The sequence below is a fragment of the Callithrix jacchus genome, chromosome 2, assembly GCF_049354715.1.
Source record: "Callithrix jacchus isolate 240 chromosome 2, calJac240_pri, whole genome shotgun sequence".
Classification (NCBI taxonomy): domain Eukaryota; kingdom Metazoa; phylum Chordata; class Mammalia; order Primates; family Cebidae; genus Callithrix; species Callithrix jacchus.
In genome coordinates, this window is record NC_133503.1 from 53,155,058 (window position 1) to 53,179,481 (window position 24,424).

The window sequence follows — 24,424 nt, forward strand, 5'->3', positions numbered from 1 at the left end:
TGTTATTAAAGGGGATTAGAGTGACACATATTGATCCTGCCATGCAAGTTTGATTCACTGTTTGGGGTCTGCATTAGATGGGGCTGACATTCTAATCCTTGGGGGTTCCCCAGCATTACAAAGCTAAGCTAGCATGGATCCTGCTTTGTGCTCTGCGGACCATCCACAGATTACTAAGAAACAGGACTCCAGAGCAGAGTGGAGGGGAGGACGAACTGGGCCAGGTGCGGGTGTGGCTGGGCCAGAGTGAGGTGCAGGGAGCAGATGCGTGGAAAAGTCTGCTCCGCAGCCTGACTCTGCTGCAAGTTCTGGATCTCGCCTGTAAGCCAGGCGCACAGACTCAGCCTTCTTCTGTCGCACCGCCCCTGCCTGGAGGTTTTGAGATGTGACCCTTTCTCCCCTCCTCCCCCAACACACACACGATTTGCTAGTTACCTGGCTGGAAACCTCATACTCCGCATGCTTCAGGAAGAGACCCTTCTTCTCCGGAATGAGCTCTACCTGCACGGTGTCCCTGGCCAGCAGCTCCTGCAGGCTGTGGGACAGCAGCAGCAGGTTCCCCTGTGGCATCTGCATTCGACTGGGGGCTGGGGCCCGCGGCACAATGGCCTGGGGCTCGATGGCCTGGGGCGTTGGCAGGTCTGCAGGAGAAAGGGGAAATGACCAATGAGAACGGCTGCTCAAAAGGTGAACCTTGGCCAGGCACAGTGGCACGCCCCTGTAATCCCGGGCTTTGGGAGGCCGAGGAGGGAGGATCACTTGAGCCCTGGAGTTCAGGACCAGCCTGGGCAATATGGTGAGACCCTATCTCTACAAAAATAAAATAAATTGAAAAGTAGAGGCCAGGCATGGTGGCTCACACCCGTAATCCCAGCACTTTGGGAGGCCAAGGCTGGCAGATCATGAGGCCACAAGATCGAGACCACCCTGGCTAACAAAGTGAAACCCTGTCTCTACTAAAAATACAAAAAATTAGCTGGGCGTGGTGGCGCACACCTGTTAGTCCCAGCTACTAGGGAGGCTGAGGCAGGAGAATCGCTTGAACCTGGGAGGCAGAAGTTGCAGTGAGCCAAGATCATGCCACTGTACTCCAGCCTGGGCGACAGAGCAAGACTCCATCTCAAAAAAAAAAAAAAAAAATAGAAAAGGGGAGCCTCCCTCTCCTGTGTGCTAGCTCAGCATGTGCTAGCTCAGCAAGTCCCATCCTCAGCCAGACACACTCATTCTTTCATACTACAAAGTCAACACTGGGGGTACATCCTTTTCTTCAAAAAAATCATGGTGGTCAGGCACCATGGCTCATGCCTGTAATCCTAGAACTTCGGGAGGCCAAGGCTAGAGGATCACTTGAGCTCAGGGGTTGGAGACCACCCTGGGAAAGACGGCAAAACCCCGCCTCTACAAAAAATACAAAATTAGCCAGGCATGGTGGCTCACTGGCTAATTTTGTAGTCCCAGCTACTCGGGAGGCTGAGGTGAGAGGATCGCCTGAGCCTGGGAGGTCAAAGCTGCAGTGTGAGCCATGATTGCACCATTGCATTCTGGCCTAGGCAACGGAGTAAGACCCTGTCTCAAAAAAAAAAAAAAAAAAAAGAAGAAGAAAAGAAAAAAGAATGCCAGGTGTGGTGGCTCAAGCCTGTAATCCCAGCACTTTGGGAGGCCAAGGCGGTTGGATCAAAAGGTCAGGAGATCGAGACCATCCTGGTCAACATGGTGAAACCCCATCTCTACTAAAAATGCAAAAAATTAACTGGGCACGGTGGCATGTGCCTGTAATCCCAGCTACTCAGGAGGCTGAGGCAGGGGAATTGCCTGAACCCAGGAGGCAGAGGTTGCGGTGAGCCAAGATCGCACCATTGCACTCCAGACTGGGTAACAAAAGCGAAACTCCATCTCAAAAAAAAAAAAAAAGACTGCCCTGGGAGGCTTCCACCTGCTCATGAATCAGCAAGTACACCCACATTTCTGTGACTAAATCAAATCTAGTCTTAACCTTGAGGAAGGAAAACAAAGTGAAATATGTACAAGTTATGTGTGAAACAGAGTCCTCCTTTTCTCTAGAGCCAAGAGAAGGGACTCAAACCAAAGAAACTGGCCACAGGATCTTCTCTATGCCCTAGTGTGTCCACAGTGAACACGTTACTTTCATACGCCAAAAAATCATCTGGACAGGAGGGAGGGAAGGAGGAGAGGGAGGGAAGAAAGAGAAAAAACTCTAGGTCTGCTTACAGCTCACACTCCCAGCCATATGCACTGAAGAATTAAGCCTGAAAACTCCAGCCGCCTTACAGATGAGAAGCCACTGTGCACCACACAAAGCAGCACAGGCAAACCAGAGACTCCATGCCCAGCAATGTGCAAAGAAAAACCAAAACAGGCCAGGCGCGGTGGCTCACGCCTGTCATCCCAGCACTTTGGGAGGCTGAGGCAGGCAGATCACGAGGTCAAGAGATCGAGACCATCCTGGCTAACATGGTGAAACCCTGTCTCTACTAAAAATACAAAAATTAGCTGGTAATCTCAGCTACTCGGGAGGCTGAGGCAGGAGAATCGCTTGAACCCAGGAGGCGGAGGTTGCAATGAGCCGAGAATGTGCCACTGCACTCTAGCCTGGGATGTCCACAAGGCACCTGACACAAGCAACTCACCTTAATCTGCTGCTCTTGGTCTGCTCTCTCGCTTCTTGGCTGGCCTGGAGTTCCTGGATTTTCTGACTGGCTTCCTGCCATTTTCTATTAAAAAAAAATACATCACATACAGAAACAGGCATGTGGCAAGGCCAACAATTCTCTTCAGCCTGAGATCCACTCCAGCACAGACCCACACACTCTCACTCCCACCCCAAAGTTCAGGACCCCCACCTGCACAGACCCCCCCCACACACAGTCCCACTGCATGGGTACCCCAACGTCCTGGGTCCCAGCCCCTGCTGGCTGGCTCTGAGGCCTCAGTCTGCTCATCCGCACAGAGTGCATAGTGAGCCCAAGCCACCTGCAAGGTCCTGGACAGCAGCGGCACCCACACTTTCACCTGCCGGCCGCAACCCGCAGCCCTGGTGCAGTTGTGGCAGAGCCCCGCCCAGAAATGACCTCTCCTCTCTACTACGAAACTAGAACTCTCCTAAAACCACATCTGCCGAGGGAAAGGTCAAACTCATTAGGAGATGCCCATGGTGCTGGGCATCTCCTAAATGCTGGGTAGGAGATGGCCCCGGTGCTGGGCATCTCCTAAATGCTGGGTAGGAGATGCCCATGGTGCTGGGCATCTTAGGAGGTGCAGACCGCACCTCCATACAAGGCTCTCATGTCTGTACCTTGGCTGAGCCCAGCCCTGTGCCTGGACATCCCTTCCCAGCCACATCCCCTGCACCTCCAAGGCACATGGTGCTACCCTTTAAATCTAGCCCTGAATAGGGCACAGTGGCTCACACCTGTAATCCCAGCACTCTAGGAGGATGAGGCAGGAGAATCACTTGAGGCCAGGAGCTCAAGACCAGCCTGGGTGACAAAGTGAGACCCCCATCTCTACGAAACATTTTGTAAAATTAGCCAATTGCAAAATTAGCCAGGCATGGTGGCAGGTGCCTGTAATCCCAGCTACTGAGGAAGCTGAGGCAGGAGAATCACTGAACCCAGGAGGCAGAGGTTGTGGTGAGCCAAGTTGGTGCCGCTGCACTCGAGCCAGGGTGACAGAGTGAGGCTCCATCTCAAAAAATTGGCCAGGTGTAGTGCATATACCTGCAGTCCCAGCTACTCTGGAGGCTGAGACAGGAGGATCACTTGACCCCAGGAGGTCGAGGCTTCAGTGAGCCATGATTGCGCCACTACACTCTAGACTGGATGACAGAGTGAGACCCTGTCTCAAAAAATACAGTAAAATCTGCAGGAGCCCTCTCCAGGAAGGAATGCAAGGAAGTTGCTGCCCTCACTCTGCTCTAGGGACATGAGGACACTTTCTGGGCTCATGGTCCTGGCTCCAGGGGCCTCAGTGTCTGCCCCTCTTGACTGTCTGTGAATTAGGACAGCATCTGGGAGTGCATCCACATCCCACCCAGCCACCAGGAGAGAGGCAGGCCCCACACCCCAACCCATGACCCAACCCCTGCCAGCTCCCGCCCTAACCCTACACCCTGGCCCCCACCCACTTGTGCTTCAGGTCCAGCTGCTCCTGCAGCTCCTGCTTCTCCGACTCCAGGTGCTTCACCCACATCTCCTGAGCCATCATCTTCCATTGCAGTTCCGAGATCCTCCCCTTCAGTGTGTTGATGGTCTGAAAGCAGAGGGGGCCAGAGAGCGGCTTAGTAAGCCAAGACCATGAGCAGGGCAGGGGGCAGAGGAGCAGGGAGACAGGAGGCAGAGGGGCACGGGGGCAGGGGGCAGAGAGGCAGGGGGGAGGGGGCAGAGGAATAGAGAGGCAGGGGTACAGAGGGGCAGGGGGCAGGGGGACAGAGGGGCAGAGGGGCAGGGGGCAGAGGGAAGAAAGGCAGAGGGGTGGGGGGTCAGGAGAGCAGGGGAGCAGGGGGCCAGGGGGCAAAGTCACCTCCTCCAGGAGGACATGCACCCAGCAGACACTGACATGCAGGGCCCACCCTTCTCCAGGCGCTCCAGAACAGCGCAGCTCAGTGTCTGCCACAGGCCACCCAAGAGCTGACGGAAAACACCCAGGCCCCAGCCAGGGCCCCTGGAAAGGAGGCTTGGTGAGGAGGCTTCAGAAGCAAAAGCCCCCACCAGCCAAGATGGGCCTGGACTCTCAGGCCTGGCACCTGGCAGTCTCTGTGCCAGTGCCCCACACTCCCAAAGTCCCACCAAGCATCCAGGTGTCTGCCACACCATCATTTTGGCCTTCCCTCCAAACATGGCTGTTGGCATCCCTCCCTAGCCACCCCCATGCTACTGTGTCGGCTGTTTGCTAATGACATCACCTTCAAACAACGGTAAGGCAATGGCCAACCAAAAGGACAAAGATGGAGGCTCTGCAGAGGGCTGAGCAGTACCTGCTGGCAGGCCATGTGCTTGGAAGGGGAGTGCTTGGCACAGGAAGGAGACACCTGGGGAGGTGGTCCCTGAGCAAACCCAGCAGTCCCTCCAGCAGCTTCCAGGACAGCAGGTGCAGGTCTGCCTGACATCACGGAACCCAAATGCAACACAACCAAACCGCCACACTTCCTCCTGATCATTCCCCACGGGCAACCTTCTGAGGACCCTAACCCCCTGGAAAAGCTCAGAAAACCCTAGGTGTCCTCGGGTCAAGCCAATGTGAAAAGCCAGATGGACAGTGAGAAGCATCGCTGTAAGTTAACACACGGAAACACATGGGGGTGATGTAAGCTCTGGGGACCACGCATCCAGGGCAGGACAATGGCAAACTCACACAGCAAACAACCTAGGGGGACCTGGCTGGGCGGCACCCTCCGCAAACAAGGAGGCCACAGCACTCATTTCCCTGTCCCAGAGAACCCATGCCCAGCTCAGGGCCACTGAAGCCCGTCACCGCTGTCCACCCAATGCCACTCTGGGAAGGCCCACGTGGGGCTGTGCGTGCTCCCTGCACACCCACAATCTGTATGGTTTACTTCACCACAATAGTGAGGGGCCAACCTGGGAGTCAAAAAAGAAGGAAGGTATTGAAAACATACTAACAATAAACACATCCTCCCAGAGGTCTTAATACACAGCGGGTGCCAGGGGTGAGCCAGATGCAGAGCTGAGCCCACCTGCCCACAGGGGCACCTGTGTTGTAGGGGATGCAGGACAGTCGGCAAGGAAGAGGCACATAAGATAATTCCAGAGTAAGGAGGGTGACAGTCAGGGCCCTGTCACCAGAGAAGGAAGCCAAGGCCTAGTGAGCAGGGAAGGCTTTCCTGAGGAGCTGCCACCTTGGCTTAGACGTGACAGGGCCCTGCACGTGACAAGCTTCCTCTCACTGCACCCCACCCCACTGGGCACCGCCCTGCAGCTCCTACTGTCTCCTGCTCCTCTGCCCCCCATGGAGTGCTGGGCACAACTCACCCTTCCCCATGGAATCCCTGACCTGCCTCCAGCATAGCCCAGCACAGAGGGCCTGAAACCCAGAGCAAGGCAAGGCAAGAGCGGCTTCTCAGGAGCCAATCACACCTCCTCTCCTGCCAACATTCCCTCCAGAGGCAGATGGGGGAACAACCTGAACATGCCTCCCTAGCCCTGCCCAGAAAAACCACCACAACCAGCTTCTGGACCCCTCCAGAAGAGCTGCAGATGGAGAATGTGCACGAGGCACTGCACGTCCACCCCACCAGGACCCCCACACCTCTACCCCCACACCAGCAGATTTTCATGTTTCCTTTTGGCACCAGCGATCTTGATCACCACAGAATAGGGACAGGAGAGGTCAGATGATTCCAGTTTCCACCAGCACCCATGTCCGGGCTGTTTCTAAAACTAACGCAACCTTCACACAGACTGCAGTTCACACTGGCTCCAGTTCAGAGGCAATTCTCTGATGCCATCGGATGCCTGCAGACCTTGCCGACAGTCAAAGAAATGCAAATCCAGACATGCCTATTTAAGCCTCCTGAAAAAACAACACCTATTTCCAGAAAAGACCACCATCCACGACAGGAAAGGCTGCAGGGAAACTGGAGCCCTCAACTAGGGCTCTAAGAGCAACCGCCACAGAGACTGCCATCGCTGGGGACCTTATAACCCAAACCCAGGGGTCTGTCCAAAGTCAACAGAAGCGAGGGCTAGAGGATGGGCTACCTGCCACATAGATAGGACGAGTGAACGCAAACACACTGAACATTCACAAATGACAAAAAAGCAGATTCGTCAACCATTAAAATTCATAATTACAGAAGAAAAAAAGTGCTCATTTTTTTTTTGAGAGAGAATCTCGCACTGTCACCCAGGCTGGAGTGCAATGGCATGATCTTAGCTCACTACAACCTCCACCTCCTAGGTTCAAGCAATTCTCCTACCTCCGCCTCCTGAGTAGCTGGGATTACAGGTGCCCACCATCACACCCGGCTAATTTTTGTATTTTTTGTAGAGATGGCAAGAGCGGCTTCTCAGGAGCCTGACCATGTTGGTCAGGCTGGTCTTGAACTCCTGACCGGGTGATCCACCCGCCTCAGCCTCCCAGAGTGCTGGGATTACAGGCGTGAGCCACCATGCCTGGACCAAACGCTCAACTTTTTAACTGAAAAACTACAGAATGGAAAATTAATACTTCTACTGATTACAGCTATGCAAAAAACACAGCTGCCCATGTGGGAAACACAACTAAAAACACAAAGGTGGCACTGCAGAGGCAAACAAGAGCATGCATTCCCTCTAGGGAACACAGCTTCAGGAGGGCGGACCCAGCCCAGCAGAGGCCCCACTCACCTCGCCAGCCTGAGCCAGGCTGTCCTCTTTCTCACGCAGTCTCTTGCTGGTAGCGTCCAGGTTCTGCTGACACTGCCTACTGCGCTCCAGCTGCTCCTGCATCTTCTCCTCCGCACCAGCCTCACGCTCCTGAAGCTGCCGGATGCGCGTCAGGAGCTCCTGGTTGCGGTCAACCTCGCGCTGTCAAGAGAGCAAGAGTAAGATGCCACATGCCACCGATGGGAGGGTCAGCGGGGAGCCCTCACCCCCACGCCTCTCTCAGAACAGGCCACCGAGGCGCAGAAAAGAGCCAAGCAGGACCCGCCAGCCAAGTCAGCGGCAGAGCCAGGACAGGACCTGGGACCCAGCTCCAGCATTGGCGCCCCCACTGAAACACCATGACGTGAGCACTGTGAGAGGTCAGGTCTCCCAGGAAGGGCACTTGGCACAGATCACACACACACTCGTCACACCATCTGCTCAGCAGTTGCCTCTACAGGGAAAGGGAGCATGGGAAATGTGAAATTCAGAATGGACCTTGTAGAGAAGCTGAGCTCTGCAGCACCAGCAGGTCCTGATTAAGCACACTCTGGCCGCACTAAAATGAGCTGGCACTCCCCCAGCAAGCAGATGACAGGGGCAGAGACAGGTGGCCTGGACAGGAGGCTGCAGACAGAAGCAGTTTACACTGGGCTCAACTCTGCCACATATGCACAGCATCTCACACAAACCTCCAGAGCCACCCCGCAGGACTGGCCTTAGGGAGGCCATGTGGCTCTCGCTGGTTAGGATGGGACAGAACCAAGAACCATGCTCAGATCTCCTGACTCTAATGACCCACAGGCCCTGCTGAGTTCACTGCCAGGTACCGAAGTCCCGGGAGGTGAAGACGGTGAGTCCTGGTGGAGCCCAGCACTCCGGGCCATCTCGCCCTGCCTTCCTCAGGAAGTGCCAAGCACTCATAGAGCCCAGGGCAGAGTACGTGTTTGTGCTACCCTTGTCCAGGGTACTCCAGCCCAAAACCTAGGAGAGGTGTGACAGAGGGTGGCCACCTTCTGATGGCTGACCCACATCTCAGAGGGACTCCAGCCCTTGTGAGCTATAAGAGCTGTCTCACCACAACCAAGAAACCCTTCTGTGATGCACAACAAGAAGAAAGCCGGGGTTGTCGCAGGGCTCCGCTGAGCACTGTCACAAGCCAAATGTGGCACTGGGCCTGGTGCTGCCAGTCCTAGTGCAGACAGGGCAGCCAGCAGGTCCCTGGACTTCAGACACTTAGGTTTCACCCCCTAATAGGTATTTCCAGGTGGAACTCCAAGGAACAATTGGAAAACTACTGGTTCTGACTGTTCTTGGGGTCTCATGCAGCTTGTCTGTGGGCAAGGAAGGAAAGGCCTGTTAGAAGGTGGCTGGAGCTCAGCAGGGAGCTCCGGGTGTGAGCTCAGTCACCTGCATCCTTGGATTTCCCCAAGAAAGGGCTACGGAGACCCCACAGTGACCCTTCCCTCAATCAAACATTTGTGTGCATCCATAAGGTGCCATAAGATGTGCCACATGATGGAGAACAGGTGGGCCCTGTCCTCAGGGACTCTTGGCCCAGAGAAACTCAAACGGCTGCACACTCCATCCTCCTGCTCTAGAGCCAGAGACATGCCATGAGCATGCTGCCTCCAGACTAATGGTGCCACTAAACTGGTGCCACCTCTCCACCCCTAACCAGGGAACCTCAATAGTCAGGGAGATTCCTGTGTCCTCTCCCTCCCTCTCCCACCAATTCCACCAGGACTGTCCCTCCTAGGACCCACCCAGGCCATGAGCAAAAGCCCCAACCTCTCAGGGAAAACAGCTCTCAAAGCAGCATGGGAGCCACCCCAGAGGCAGCGGCACCCAGCCCGGCAGTGTCTTGGGCTCACTAAGCCCACACAACACACCGCAGCCAGGATCTGCGGGCCAGGGACAAGGAATCCAAAAAGCATCACACCCCAGAATACGTGAGCTATTTATTTTTCTAGGGCCTAGGAGTGTGCGTGAATAAACTGCATGAGGTCGGCAGGGGGAGGGGCTAGACACATCCACCAGCAAGAAAGGGCACAGAGGCCAGGGAGAATCTCCGTCTAATGCTCTGCCTGAGCCTTGGCAGCACCCACAGCTGATCAGCACTTACTGAAACCCTGGCAAAGTGCTGTTAGTCAAAGCAGAGGAGATCCGCACATTCGGTGGAAACCTAATTCCCTCCCCAAGGACAAGGAGCTTTCCCTACTGCCCTGGGCAAGCCAGGAGCAACATCCATCTGCCACAGAGGCCGGCACTCTTTGCTACAGCCCTCCAACCCAAAGGCCTAGCATGGACCCAAGACCCCATTCCACCCCGTGAGCTCCTAAGCCTGTCACTCCTAAACCACTCGGCATTTCTGCCAGACCTACCTTGCAGTTCTTCCAGAGGGAAGAGGAAACCAGGAGGTTTGTATGCCAGTGCCGCAGCCTCACTGAACAGACATAGCAAGGGGCCACCCTTCGCAATTGTCCCCATTTCATGCCACCCTTCTCTAGGACATCAAGCATAACTTATACCTGGCCCCCGGCATGAGTGGCCTCAGAAGGAATGTCCTGGCAACCGTGGCACAGGGCATGTCAGGCTTCCAGCCGGCTGGGTTCTGGATTTCTCATAGCCTGACAGGTACCGTGCACAGCCCCCTTGCTCCCAGGGGCTGGGATCTGATTTCTTACAGCCTGGTAGGTACTCTGCACAGCCCCCTTGCTCCCAGGGGCTGGGATCTGATTTCTTACAGCCTGGCAGTTACCATACAGTGCCCTTGCTTCCTGGGGCTGGCTGGGCCAACTCTCGCCCCACCTGAACCCACCTCATAGTTCCTGGCACTGGTGCTGGCTGCTCTCTCCAGCTCCACTCAAGCCCTCTTGTGACTCAGCTCCATCTGCATCTTCTCCCGCTCCACCTGGATGAGGTGGGACTTGGAACGGATCTGCTCTGCTCTTTCCTCCAACTGCGCAGGTCACACCCAAATAACAAAAGAATCCTCAGTGACTGTATCAAACAAGGTGAGTGACTCCATGCAACAGACACACTCCCTGAGCACTCGTTCCCGCAGGGCCCAGGCTAAGTCTTGGTGTTGCCCAGCCACTGGGCCCCAGGCTGGGGAATGAGAGAGGAACAGGTGATAGGAAGGTGAAAAAGCCTGGGAGGAGGAAGAGGTCATCTCTTGAGATGACATAAAGCATATTAGTGAACTCAATGGCCTCGAATGCCACCTATTTATTTACCAGCCAATGGCTCTGTGGGTCAGAAGTTCATACACAGGTGGCTGCGTTCTCTGATCAGGGTCTCCCAGGCTAAAAATCAATGCAGTGAGCCAGGACGTGTTCTCATGTGGAGCTCAGGATCCTCTCACAAGCTCACAGGGATGGAGAACGAGGTCTCCTTCCCTACCAGGTGCCAGCCCAATACAGCTGTCAACTCCTAGAAGATACCCACATCCCTTGCCATGTGGCCCTCTCCATCTCCAAAGTCAACCACGACCAATCTCCCTCATCAAACCCTCTCCTGCCATGTCTCTGACTGCTCTGCCTCAGACACCTGGACTCAGACTTCGAGGGCTCACAGGAGTAGATCAAGCCCACCCAGGTAATCTCTATCTTAAGGTCAACAGACCTGAGATCTTAACTATATCTGCAAAATCCCACAGCTACAATACCTAGTCAGTATTTGACTGAATGCTTGAGAGACAGTAGAGAAGGTGAGTGTGCACCAGGAGCCTGGAATCTGGGGGCCTCTCAGAAGTGGGCCTACCACACAGGGCTAGTGATTACAGGTGAGCTGAGTCTCAAAGGGCCCCAGAGACTTGCTAAACAGTTCCAGAGCCAGCCTTTGGATACGACCTGCTTAGCTGGAGGAAAAGGCAGAGTCACTGACTCTTCATGTGGCCCAGAGCTTTGTAGTGCAGCGGCACAGCATCTCCCGGCACTTAAATGCAGAGTCTCAGGCTACACCCAGACCGACTGAATCACAATCTTCTCTTTAGGTCGGGCATGGTGGCTCATGCTTGTAATCCCAGCACTTTGGGAGGTCAAGGCTCATGGATCACTTGAGGCCAGGAGTTCAAGATCAGCATGGCCAACATGGGGAGACCCCATCTCTACTAAAAATATAAAAATTAGCTGGGTATGGTGGCACACACCTGTAGTCCCAGGTACCCAGGAGGCTGAGGTAGGAGAGTCGCTTGAACCCGGGAGGTGGAGGCTGCAGTGAGCCAAGATCACACCACTGTACTCTAGCCTGGGTGACAGGGTGAGACTTCATCTCAAAAAAAAAAAAAAAGAATCTAGGCTGGGCACGGTGGCTCATGCCTATAATCCCAGCACTTTGGGGGGACAAGGTACATCACTTGAGGTCAGGAGTTTGAGACCAGCTTGGCCAACATGGTGAAACCCTATCTCTACTCAAAACTACAAAAATTAGCCAGGCATGGTGGTAGCTATAATCTCAGCTACTCAGGAGGCTGAGGTGGGAGAATCACTTGAACCCAGGAGATAGAGGCTGCAATAAGTCGAGATTGCACCGCTGCACTCTAGCCTGGATGACAGAGTGAGACCCCGTCTCCAAAATAAAAAAAAATCTTCTTTTTAAACACATTCTCAGGGCATTCACAAGCACATGAAAGTTTGAGAAGCACCAGAGTAGATCGGTAGTTCCCAAAGGGGCCAGTTTTGCCCCTGGAACATCTGGCACTGTGTGGAGACACTTCCGATTATCACAGGGGGTGGTCGTATGTGTGTGCTGCTGGCTGGCATCAGCGGGTAGAGGCCAGGGATGTTGCTAAACAGCCCACAATGCACAAGAAAGTCCTGGGGAAAAAGAATCACCCAGCCCAAATGTCAAGCATGCCAAGGCCAGGAAAGCCCAGGACAGGGAAGGGAAGTTTCTCCGTCCTCCCACCTGTGTTCTCTGGCGGCCCAGGCCCACATACTCTTTATACCTATGTTACCGTGTTTCAATTCCCAACTGCTGCTGTTTGGGGGTTCCCAAGACTGTCCTTCAAACTCAGTAGCCTTCCTGGTCTCGTTTCTGAGCCTCTCCAGAAGGGCGGGCACCCTGACTGCAGGGAGCACCACTAGCAGGGACCAGGAGTCCCAGACACACCTGATCCGTGTGCCACCTCTGCCTGGAGCTGCCTACAACTGAGACAGGAACTGAAAGCTCGCCCTTATATTTAAATAAACACAGATATGTGAAAAAACAGACAGCACACATTCCCCCAGCCTGCTGTGTTCTCCAGGCCCTCCCTGCCACTCCAGGGGCTCAGCAGGAGAAAAGGAACCATGACAGAAGTCCAGGAATGGGATGTGTGACAGGGGCCAGGGACCAAGGCTGGGCTTGTGGTCATCACTCTGCTAACCACCTCGCTCTGACTACTGCACTCCACCACTGATCCCCTCACCGAGGAGGCCCTTATCAGCGTGAGCTCTGGGGGCCTCCCAGGTCCAAGTGAGATTCTAGAATCCCACAGCTTTGACAGGTAGGACAAGAGGTCCCAGACATCTGCATCAATGAAATTACAACATTTCAGACCAGACGTGCCAATCTTTTTTTTTTTAAGAGGGAGTCTTGCTCTCTATTTCCCAGGCTGGAGTGCAGTGGCATGATCTCGGCTCACTGTAACCTCTGTCTCCCAGGTTCAAGCAATTCCCCTGCCTCAGCCTCCGGAGTAGCTGGGATTACAGGCATCAACGTCCACCTAATTTTTGTATTTTTAGCAGAGATGGGGTTTCACCATGTTGGCCAGGCTGGTCTCGAACTCCTGACCTCAAATAATTCACCCACCTCCGCCTCCCAAAGTACTGGGATTACAGGCATGAGCCACTACACCCAGCTCAAAGTTAGCAACTTCTAATTTTGCCAGTGATAAAAAAGAACTACCATCTATTACCATAATTTCATAAAAGAGCATTTTAACAATAAAATATCTATATATGTAAAAGAGCTTATCTCAGAATAAAAAAGTCCTCATCTAGAAAGGGCAGTGAGCAAGCTAACATTTTAAAAAACACATATTAATTTAATTATGTTGCTAAAAAAAAACCACATATTAATTCAATTATGCAACAAAACGAATGCACATACACACACAACAGTTTCACCAAATGCAGCAGGGCCTCAAATGGGCTCCAAAAGCAGCAGGAAGCCAGAGCCTCCTCTAACAGGGACAGGACTACAGAATGCTTCTGGAGCCTGCAGCAGGGACTGCAAAAGAGGGCCCAGGCAGAGGAGCCTATAGAAGCCTGTGCAGCCACAGGGCCCAGGCACAGCTGGAGACACCATTCCCCACCACTTCCCAACTGGGACTGGGCCCATCACTCTTTGTAACCTGAAGTCCTTCAGAATACCTGAGTCCTCTTCAGCTGTGTATACAGTGAGCAATCCCAAGAACTTGTAATGAAGAAAAATACAACTATTTTATAGAACAAAACTATAAAAATCACCCCAAAATCTGCAAATGGCCCTCCACAGTCTGAGACCACAAAACACCCAGTCCTTCTGCTCACTGCCATGGCTTTCTCTCTGAGCTAACCCACTGTGTTTTCAACACAGCTTTCCCACACAGTCCTGGTGCTCACACTCGCAGGCAGTTTGGGTTCTGTCCTCAATCAGACGAATGAACTGGCTTCCGATCCTGTCCCCAGAGTCTGTGGGTGCATTTGTGTGAATGCAATGCTGAACGCCAGGCCCACTCAGGGTGCTAACAAGGCAGGCCTTTAAGCCATGATGGCTCAGGGCCCCAAATGGCCTCCAGCTACTGCCCCAAAATGAGGAGTGCCCACAGTGAGACCTGGAAGACGAGTAACTGGTCTCTAGGCTGAGCTAATACTGACCCATCTCAACTACAAAAGACTTGAGCGGGTCCTGCCTGGACCTAGGGGTCTCCCCAGAGAAGACTCCCACCCAGGCACATGCCATGCCACTCACCTGCATGCTCTGCTGGTACTGCATCTGCAGAGAACCTGGGGCCGAGGTGGGAATATCCAGTCTAGATCCTCCCTCCACACGCTGAGAGATGAAATTGTTCAAAGATCTCAGGGTGGATAAAACCGTGGTGTTTTCCCCTAGGTCTTCCATGGTTGCTTTCCTTCTGGAGGGGGACAAAGACTGGTCAGATACAGCCTTGCCACGTACCATCAGCTGGGCAGTCAGGGGCCCTCTGGGCAGCCCCACTCCCCTAATGCACATTGGAGTCCATAATACACCAGTGTCTATAACCACATTCTTCAGAGGCAACTGGGGCCGCGCTGCCAACATACCAGACAAAAAATGGACGCAAGAAAGCATGCCACCAGACCCCTGCCACCAAGCCACCGACTAAGTGTCAAGTGCACAGAGGGACAGCTGGTGCCCAGGAGGCAGTGCTCAGCACTCAGGTGACACATTCCCCTCAATGCATTGTAAGATGCTCCAAAGAGAGCCAACAGGACACAGAGACAGACATACGAGAGGGGCTTTATTAGGGAAACTGAATGACACAATTATGGAGATTGTCCCACAACAGGCCATCTGCAAACTGGAACCCTAGGAGCCTGGCAGTGTGGCACAGTCCAAGTCTGAAGAGCCAGTGGAGCTGATGGTGTAATTCTCAGTCCAAGGGACTACTGGGACAAGTCCTGGAGACCAAAGGCCAGCAAGCCTGGAGTGCTGCTGTCAAGGAGAGGAGAAGAAAACTGCATCCCAGCTCCAGCAGGCAGATGGACACTTTTGCTTTTTCTCTGTCCTCTCCAGGACCTCAGGCTCTTGAATGATGCCCCCAACACTGAAGGTGGATCTTCCCCACCTGATCCACTCAGACTCCTAAGCTCATCTCCTCTGGAAACACCCTGACAGTCGTACCCAAAAGCAAAAACAATGCTTTCCCAAGTTTCTAGGAATTCTTAAATCCAGTCAGTTGACACCTGAAATTAACTACCAGGAGCACTCACAAAAGTCTGGCATCTTGCCCAGGCACGGTGGCTTACACCTGTGATCCCAGCACTTCGGGAGGTGGAGACACGCAGATCACTTGAGGTCAGGAGTCCAAGACCAGATTGGCCAACATGGTGAAACTCCATCTCTAAGAAAAATGCATAAACTAGCTGGGTGAGGTGGTATGTGCCTGTAATTCCAGCGCTCCCCTGGAGGGTGTGGCACAAGAATTGCTTGGGAGGTGGAGGTTGCAATGACCTGAGATCACACCACTGCATTCAGCCTCGGTAACAAAGTGAGACTGTGCCTCAAAATAAATAAATAAAAATAAATTAAGGCCAGGCAATGGTGGCTCACACCTGCAATCCCAGCACTTTGCAAGACCAAGACAGGCAGATCACCTGAGGTCAGGAATTCGAGACCAGCCTGGCTGACATGGTGAAACCCAGTCTCTACTAAAATACCAGAACTAGCTGGATGGATATGGTGGCACACACCTGTAATCACAGCTACTCTGGAGGCTAAGACGGCAGAATCACTTGAACCCAGGAAGCAGAGGTTGCAGTGAGCTGAGATTGCGCCCTTAACTCCAGCCTGGGTGACAGAGCAAGATTCCATCTCAAAAAAATAATTAATTTTTTTTAAAAAAGTCTGGCCTCTGGGAATCGGAAATGAGACACACAACAGTGACAGTAAAGATGATGATCACTACAGCTGTGCTAATTTTCATTGTTTATTTCTAATGACGTTAACACAAGCACTACTACTATTTTCAACTGGGTACTGGAAAGAAAGGTATCTGACATTTCCGAGGACCTAGACTTCTCGACCTTGAGTTTCCTCATCTGGAAACTCATGAGAGTGAAATCCACTTGCAAAGTTGTGAGGATCAGGATCAATATCCCTCAAGTTTTCCACTGCTAGATGATGGGAACGTGGCTGCAGGTTGACCAGCACTATACTTGCAAGCTCAATCTTAACAGGATGGGGAATTAGGTCTTTTTACAAATTCTAGAAATGATGAAACTGAAGCTTCAAAAGTTACAGAACTGAGGTTGGAACCTGGGTCTGTCCAGCTTTGCAAGGCTGAAGACAAGCCGTAGCAAAGAACTTTGCACCCCTAAAACCTGCACTTATGATGGTCCCACGCCACGCCGGCCCTCCAGCCACAGCAAGGGGAACAGCCAAGCGCCTTTAACAGCCAAAAGGTGGAACTCCTGCAGCTACACTTTCTGAGTTTTCATTTAATAAGAACCTTGGCCTGGTGCAAGCAGAGCCCTGAGCTCCCCAGGCTGCGAGCCCCGCACAGGCAGGCCCGCCTGAAAGGAGGCTCCACAGCCCAATTCCTCCATAGCCCAGACGAGACCAGGGCGGCCCTTACCATCCCCGAGGGGAAACCGGGCCCACATCCCCGCTTCCCGAGAGCGGACCCGCGCGAGCCACCAGGATGGCAAGAGCCCCTGCAGCCCCGACTTCCCCACCAGGCGCCAGCTCAGGCCTCTTCCTCCGCGCGCCCGCGCCGCAGCCCAGGGACCCCCACGGCGGGCACCGGGACCCTGGGGCTGGGGCCACAAGTGCGAGCCCCTCGGCCGCCCGCCCTGGCACAAGGCACGGCTGTGGCGCCCCAGGCGAAGGACCAGCTGTCCCCGGCCCAGCCAGAAGTGAGGAGTGGGGACAGTGGAGTGGGGTCAGGGAGTGGGGAAGAGGAGAGAGCACAGAGGGGAGAGAGGGCAGTGCACCTAAGGGGGACGAGGCAAGAGCGGAATCCTGAGGCACGGGGTCGGGTCGTTTTGCCCTACCCTTGCAGACACACTTGGATTGGGCCCTCGGCCCCACCCCTGGCGCCCCCGGCAACCCCGGGACTCCGGGCTCCTGCCGCCCGCAGGGGCGGGGCCGCTCACCTCAGCGGCACACTATCCGGTTGCCGCCGCTGCTCAGATCTCCCTCCGCTCCGCCCGCGCCCACTTATCGCGACACTTGCGCCTGAGCTCTCGCGAGACCTGGGTGGGAATCGGGCCGTAAGGAATCCAGTCCGAGCGCCGGCTGAACCTAGGGAGTCTGCGTCCGTACCCAGAGCCGCCACCCTCGGGAGACTCCGCAGGGAAAAGACTCGGAACCGAAGGCTGGGCCACTGCGCGGTCGGTGGCACCCGCCCTCGCGCAGGACACGCTTCCACTAAGGCTTTCGCCTCGCCCAGTAACGTGTGGAATAGGCGCGCACACGGCAGCCTCCTCTAGACAAACTGATCTCTGAATTTACCTACTCATCTGTCATGAATGTTTCTGTTTCTGTCTACCGAATCAAGGAACCTTAATTTTCAGCATATTTTACATGAAGAGTAGACAAATAAAACTCAGAATTGGGCCTTTTATCATTTCACCTGTGATCCCTAACTCCATTAAGATATACATAGGTGTATGAGGGCCGGAGAAGCTAACAGGGAAGATGATGAGAAAAAAAGAGTTAGTGAATCATATTTACCTTATGTGAGACCTAATCTAAAATTTGCCAAATTCAGGGCTGAAATCTGAATAGGTGTATAAAAAGAGATGTTACTCTCTCCTTCATATTTATACCCCATTTCTTGAAATAAAAACCTTAAATACATTTCTAGGTTAAAGAGTTAAAGCTGCCAAACTGCCATTGTAAAAGAGGCTGAATGGACAGGCAGAGTGACCAGTTTTTAACTTTGCCCTCAAGGGATACAGGTTCAGACACATCAACCAAGCTTGAGGCAACAATTCAGAACTAGAGATACCAGCCTTTGTAACCAGAAGGCAACTGTTTTTCTGAAACTTCAGAAATGCTCAAGTTGGGAAGGGTAAAATTTGTCTTTAAAGGGAAACACCCAAAAATTTTCTGATCATATTAAGACAGAATATAAGCAGAGTAACATCGTAGTGCTCTTAGTATGCCTTTTTAAACCAAATTTATTTATCTTCCTTGCTTACTGACTCCTGCCCCAAAGAAGGAGATTACATAGAAATATTCTTTACAATAATCTATGTTATGACTTAGCTTTGCTATTTTTTTTGTCTGAGAAAGATACTAGGGTTTGTGTTTACAAAAGTAAATGAAAGGATCAAATAACATGATTAATACATTTTATTACAAAGGTTTTAGAAGATGAGGGGCAGAGCTAACAAGTTACCTTAATCATTAAAAATCACAACGTTGGAGAACTTTTTTTAAAAGAGTGAATATCAAAATAGCTCTTATAAAGACGACAGCTTAATAGTCTCTTAAGTTGTTGAAGAAAACAAAAGAAGGCTTACATCTGGAGGATAAAAGTTATACTCAAAAACATGCTAAAGAATACAGTAAAACATACAAATAAGAATGAGGAAAAAATAAATTGTGCCTTAGACGTTAAATCCTATCATGAAACACCATTTCTAAAGGACCATGGCCCACTTCAATACTCAAACAAAAAAAATTCATTGCTAAAATAATTTCAACATTCCTTTGGAGTTTACTGGTAAAGAATTTATCCTGCACATAGCGTAGACATGAAACACATCTGGAAGAGACTCAGAATATCTGCAAACATAAAACTGCTTCTCTAAATTGCACTTACTGGCCTTGAATCCAGAATAGGGTTCAGCTATGACATGAAGTGTGTCATCCTGGGGTGGGAGAACGATTCGAAGAAAAAGGGCACTTTGCTATAGTTAATTCATGTGGCTACAAGTATAATAGTCTATCAGCTTCTCCTCAATGCCAAAATATACGAACAATTTTAAAAAGCAAATGCAACTTTCTATTTCCAAGAATTCATGTGATAAGGGGTAATCACCACAGAGTTTAAATGTGCTCAGTTTTCTTAAAGCCATAGATTTTATTCCAGAAAAGAGAAAGTACATGGCATTAATAAACCACACAGGCCATGAATTTTAGAACACTAAATTATTTTTCTCTAGCTCATCAACCAGTTATATCCATGGGCTGAAAATTATATCCATGAAAAAACTGATAACATTTTGCAATATGTCAAAGACAGACCAACATTTTTGCCTGAGTGTCTCACTAATCTTTATCTAGAGCTATTATTCTTGGACTTTCTACAAGTTTCCTTTCAAATAATTTATGAATTGCTAACAACTGGAAAGAATACTGTGAGGACCTGAATACTTCAATCAAACACTGAAGGCAACAACCTTCCTCTTTAAGCCATCTCTCCTGCCTGAATTTTTATATACTGAAGTAACCCCACTCCTTCATTTCTGCAGGAGTAACCAGAAGAAGGTGGCATTTCTTGGCCATCACAAGTCCCAGGTCAAAACTTCCCCATTCTTCAATGTTCTAACAAAGGCTTCTGGCCCTGCAGCTCATGCCTGTGTGATTCAATCTTGTTCTCAATGAGAGAGATCTCTAGCACAGGTAAGAGTAGCTGAAAGGCATCCTGGATGTAGGAAGCACTGTTTGATGCCTGCCAGGATTGAACAAAACAAGAAAAAGAAAAAATTAGTTATTTAAAAGGGAAGATAAATTGTAAGACAAGAAGGGAACAGATTGATTTTTGTAATCTAACTAAATTCATAGCCTGGCAAATAAGAACAGTGACTTGGCCATTTTGGTAAACTCTATCCTTATTATAAGGGAAAGAATCTAGCTCTTAAGACGATATGAGCACCAAAAGAGAATGTCAGCATTTTTGTCCAACTTGCCTATCAGAAATGGTAGCTGTTCTTTGGCAACCTGCTCAGACTTGGTGTTCAAAGCTTATTTATTCCTTTATTGAGTGGGGTAGACTCTGTCACAATGTTGTGGTCAATTACTGAAAGAGGCTTTCAGAAGGCTATAAATCCCATACCTACAGAAGTTCTAGCCCACTGTGATAGCTCTTCTCCCATGAACTCAATGCAATTAGTGAGCATAATAAGTGCTCACAAACATAAACAAAGAATACTGCTTTCAAAGATTACAGTATAGATATATTTCTATCTTGAACAACATTTTTCAGAAGTGTTAGAGAATCATTACCCTGCTGGACTTCATTTACACTGAAAAGCCCTCACCTTTCAAAAGACTATCAACAGAAAGTTCATTATATTAAGACAAAATGTATAATTTCAAGGACAAGAGTGTTTCAATCTGTATGCAGAAAAAAAAAAATCAATCAAAAATAACAACAGGGAACCCGTATCAAGTGAGATTACCTTTTTAAAATTTATCAATGGCAAGTACTCCTATTTAAAATTCAATGTGACATTGAATACTACATTTCCCAGCCAAAAGAGATCCCATATATCATCTAGTTAAATCTCTTATGTTGCAGATCAAATAATGAGTTTGTCAAGAAGGTAAATGCCTAGCCAGAGTCACACAACAAATCAAGAAAGATCCAGGGCAACACTGGGCTCCTGATTTACAAAGTCCTTTCTACTGCACCACTCCACTCTTTATTAAATAACAAACTTATATTTTTTTAAATTATTTAAATGGTCAAAATGGTTTCCCTGACTATTCAATTAAAACTGTTTAATAAAAGAATTAAAATCATTCCTTGATAGTAACATTAAAAGGATTTAAAACTAGAGAAGTAACCGTCTAGAATTTAAAACATTTTTTCAATATCTAAAACTTAACTATCAAATATATTTTCTCCCCCAAGACTTATATAAACATGTTTTAAACAAATCATTAAAGAGTCTTTGTTGTTTGCACAGTTAATTTACAAAGTATAGTTCTTAAAACTTGGAATCCAGAAAGCATCACATATAGAGGTAATATAATCAGAAACAGGATCCTCTTTTCCATTGACTTAAACCATCTACCTTCTCAAATTTAATGGAATGATGAGGATAACATAAACATTACCTTTCTGACAAAACAAAGCATGAGTTCCCGGCAAGGAAATGACAAAGTGTTTTGTTTTTTAACAAACCTCTGCATAAACTTCAGTCCTTTAGGAAACAGTGCTTATCTGTTTATAATTTTCAGCCCTTCATGTTTACCAGCTGGTGTCCAGAAGGTGTTTCATCACTGTGAACTGTCCATTAAGCTGTCAAGGACTAGTACTAAGTATTGGCAATCTACGGCTTCTTCCAATCTACTTTATCCTGCAGCTTTAACTGTATGCTTTGTAATTAAGAAGGAAAAAATACACATCAAAATACACTATTTTGATCATATCTGCATCAAAATGGCTAGACTACCAACATAGTGAAAAAAACTAAAAAGCCAAAAACAAGACTTCATAAGAGTTAATTAGTACATACCTTTGGAGTCAGAGACTTAAAAACAATTACTACTAACCTCTAGAAATACACCAGTGATTAATGGGTTAAGGACGTCTGCCATTTCATTGACCTGGAATAAAGAATACAATTTTAAGTGAACAGAGCAGGTTAAATAAAATAAGTGGAGTACGATCATACTTTAAAACACACACACACCTATACATAAATATTAAATATAAGCACAGAAGTCTGGACCGAGAGCAAAATGCCATCTTTAGAAAGTGAAATTGTAAGTATTTTAAACTTCCTTCTTAGTATCTTTCTGTGCCATCCATATTGAGAGTGTATTGCTTTATTCCTTTTTATTGACTTTAAAAAGTATCTTCATTTGACCACAAAACCTTAGAACCATTTTAAAACAAAATATGTAGACATGGAACATGTGCTCAAAAAACTCAAGGTTCTTTAACACAGGTTGTTTAGAAACGTCTTATTTCATAGAAATAAATAATGTAAATTTAATACTTGTATGTGTCAGTAGCTTATAGTTGATAAGCTGGCTTAAAGTACCCTTACAGAACATACAGAAAGATTTGGCTTCATAAGATTAACCTCAGGAAACCCAGCTCCTCTTTTTTATTTGAGACAGAGTTTCTCTCTTCTTGCCCAGGCTGGAGTGCAATGGTGTGATCTCGGCTCACCACAACCTCTGCCTCCTGGGTTCAAGCGATGCTCCTGCCTCAGCCTCTCAAGTAGCAGGGATTACAGGCATGAGCCACCACACCCAACTAATTTTGTATTTTTAGTAAAAACGGGGTTTCTCCATGTTGGTCAGGCTGGTCTTGAACTTCCAACCTCAGGTGATCCACCTGCCTTGGCCTCCCAAGTTGCTGGGATGACTCACAGGTGTGAGTCACTGTGCCCAGCCACAGCTCCTCTTTTGAAGAAAATACTACAGGGAAAAGTGAAGCTGTACTAAAAGATTATCTTTAACAGGAATAATCTAAACTCAAATTTTAAAAAATTAACATAGGCCATGGTCTTAATTAAAACAAATATAATGCTCATGACTAGGATAAATAAATAAAATAAAAAGAACCCACAGTAATTTTGCTGCTACACTGACACTGATATACCTACTATAAAGTGATTTTCATTTGCTTGTTTAAAATGCCCTTGATTTTATCCTAACTCATTATTACTGGTTTCTCAATCATCTCCTATAGTTTACACATCCTCATAAATTTTTTTACAATTCCAATTTTTAAAATCCCAAAAAGCCTTTAGCTTTAACAACATCTCTCCCACTGGCTGGCAACTGTATACTGTGGGCACTGCCATAGTCTAAGTACAGAATTGTTCTTTAAAACCAGAGTCAAAATCTGAAGTTTTAATTTCATCAAGGTCTATATTTCCATTATAAGTCTCAGAAGACAGCATAAAAAATACTGAAAACTTCATAAACAGAAGAGAACAAAAATTAGAATTAGAGATAGACAAGCTGATCTTAAAATTCATATGGAAATGCACAAGGACCCAAGCAGTCAAAACATCGTGAAAATTAGAACAAAGTTGGAGGACTCACACTTCTTGATTCCCAACCTACTACGAAACTACAATAATCAATATGGTAAACATACATTAGGATAAACATACAGATTAATGGACTAAAGGATAAACAAATTAATGGACTAAAGATTAATGGACATTAGGATAAACATACAGATTAAGAATGAGAGTCCAGAAATGAACCCATATATCTATAGCCAAGTGATTTTCAACAAAGGAGCCAAGACAATTTAATGGAGAAAAAAACCAGTCTTTTCAAAAATAGTACTGGAACATATGAATATTCCTATGCAGAAGCATCAAGTAGGGTCCCCCACCTTACACCATACATAAAAATTAACTCAAAATGGATCACAGACATAAAAATAAGAGCTACAACAAAACTTTTTTTTTTTGAGATGGAGTTTCGCTCTTGTTACCCAGGCTGGAGTGCAATGGTGCGATCTCGGCTCACTGCAACCTTCGCCTCCTGGGTTCAGGCAATTCTCCTGCCTCAGCCTCCTGAGTAGCTGGGATTACAGGCACGGGCCACCATGCCCAGCTAATTTTTTGTATTTTTAGTAGAGACGGGTTTCACCATGTTGACCAGGATGGTCTTGATCTTTTGACCTCGTGATCCACCCGCCTCAGCCTCCCAAAGTGCTGGGATTACAGGCGTGAGCCACCACACCCAGCCTAACAAAACTTTTAGAAGAAAACAAATGAGTAAAACTTCACTGCAAAAGACACTATCAAAAAAGTGAAATCATGACTCACAGACTTGGAGAAAATACATTCCCATCAAAAATCTGGTAAGAAACTTGTATTGGAAAAATATTTTTTAAAAGCCTCCTACAAGTAATAATAAAAACACAAACAACCCAAGTTTTAAAATAAGCAAAGTGCTGAAACAGTTATTTCTCCAGAGAAGCCAAACATACAGCCAACAAGCACATTAAAAGATGTTCAACACTGACTGGGAGCAGTGGCTCACACCTGTAATCCCAGCACTTTGGGAGGCCAAGGTGGGTGGATCACCTGAGGTCAGGAGTTTGAGACCAGCTTGGCCAACATGGTGAAACTCCATCTCTACTAAAAATACAAAAATTAGCTGGGCATGGTGGCAGGTGCCTATAATCCCAGCTAGTCAGGAGGTGGAGGCAGGAGAATTACTTGAACCCGGGAGGTAGAGGTTGGAGTGAACCAAGATCATGCCATTGCACTGCAGCCTGGGTGACAAGAGAGAAACTCCATCTCAAAAAAGAAAAGATATTCAACATCTTTAGCCATTAGAGAAATGTAAATGAAAACCACAATGAAATACCATTTCATACCCACTAGGATGGCTCAAATAAAAACAAGTAATAACAAATATTAGCAAGGATATGG

At 49.0% G+C, this 24,424-nt stretch overlaps 2 protein-coding genes across 3 annotated transcripts in view; both read right to left on the reverse strand.

The window, feature by feature from the left end:
* Positions 1-14,471, reverse strand: part of LOC118151618 (sorting nexin-8-like) — a 35,594-nt gene extending 21,123 nt beyond the window's left edge. The window contains 9 exon segments of the mRNA XM_078365971.1: positions 436-641; positions 3,929-4,008; positions 4,145-4,269; positions 7,365-7,544; positions 7,610-7,731; positions 8,213-8,366; positions 8,461-8,574; positions 13,956-14,069; positions 14,322-14,471. Coding sequence (XP_078222097.1) covers positions 436-641; positions 3,929-4,008; positions 4,145-4,269; positions 7,365-7,544; positions 7,610-7,731; positions 8,213-8,366; positions 8,461-8,574; positions 13,956-14,069; positions 14,322-14,471 — 1,245 coding nt within the window.
* Positions 14,472-18,392: 3,921 nt separating this feature from the next.
* The window catches only part of FAM114A2 (family with sequence similarity 114 member A2), a 46,268-nt gene continuing 40,236 nt past the window's right edge, over positions 18,393-24,424 (reverse strand). For both annotated transcript variants that reach the window (XM_002744422.5, XM_008988530.5), the window contains 2 exons: positions 21,564-21,617; positions 18,393-19,734 (listed from right to left, as the gene is read on the reverse strand). In XM_002744422.5, the coding sequence (XP_002744468.1) occupies positions 19,600-19,734; positions 21,564-21,617 (189 nt within the window). In that variant the 3' untranslated portion in view covers positions 18,393-19,599. The remainder of the gene's footprint in view (positions 19,735-21,563; positions 21,618-24,424) is intronic.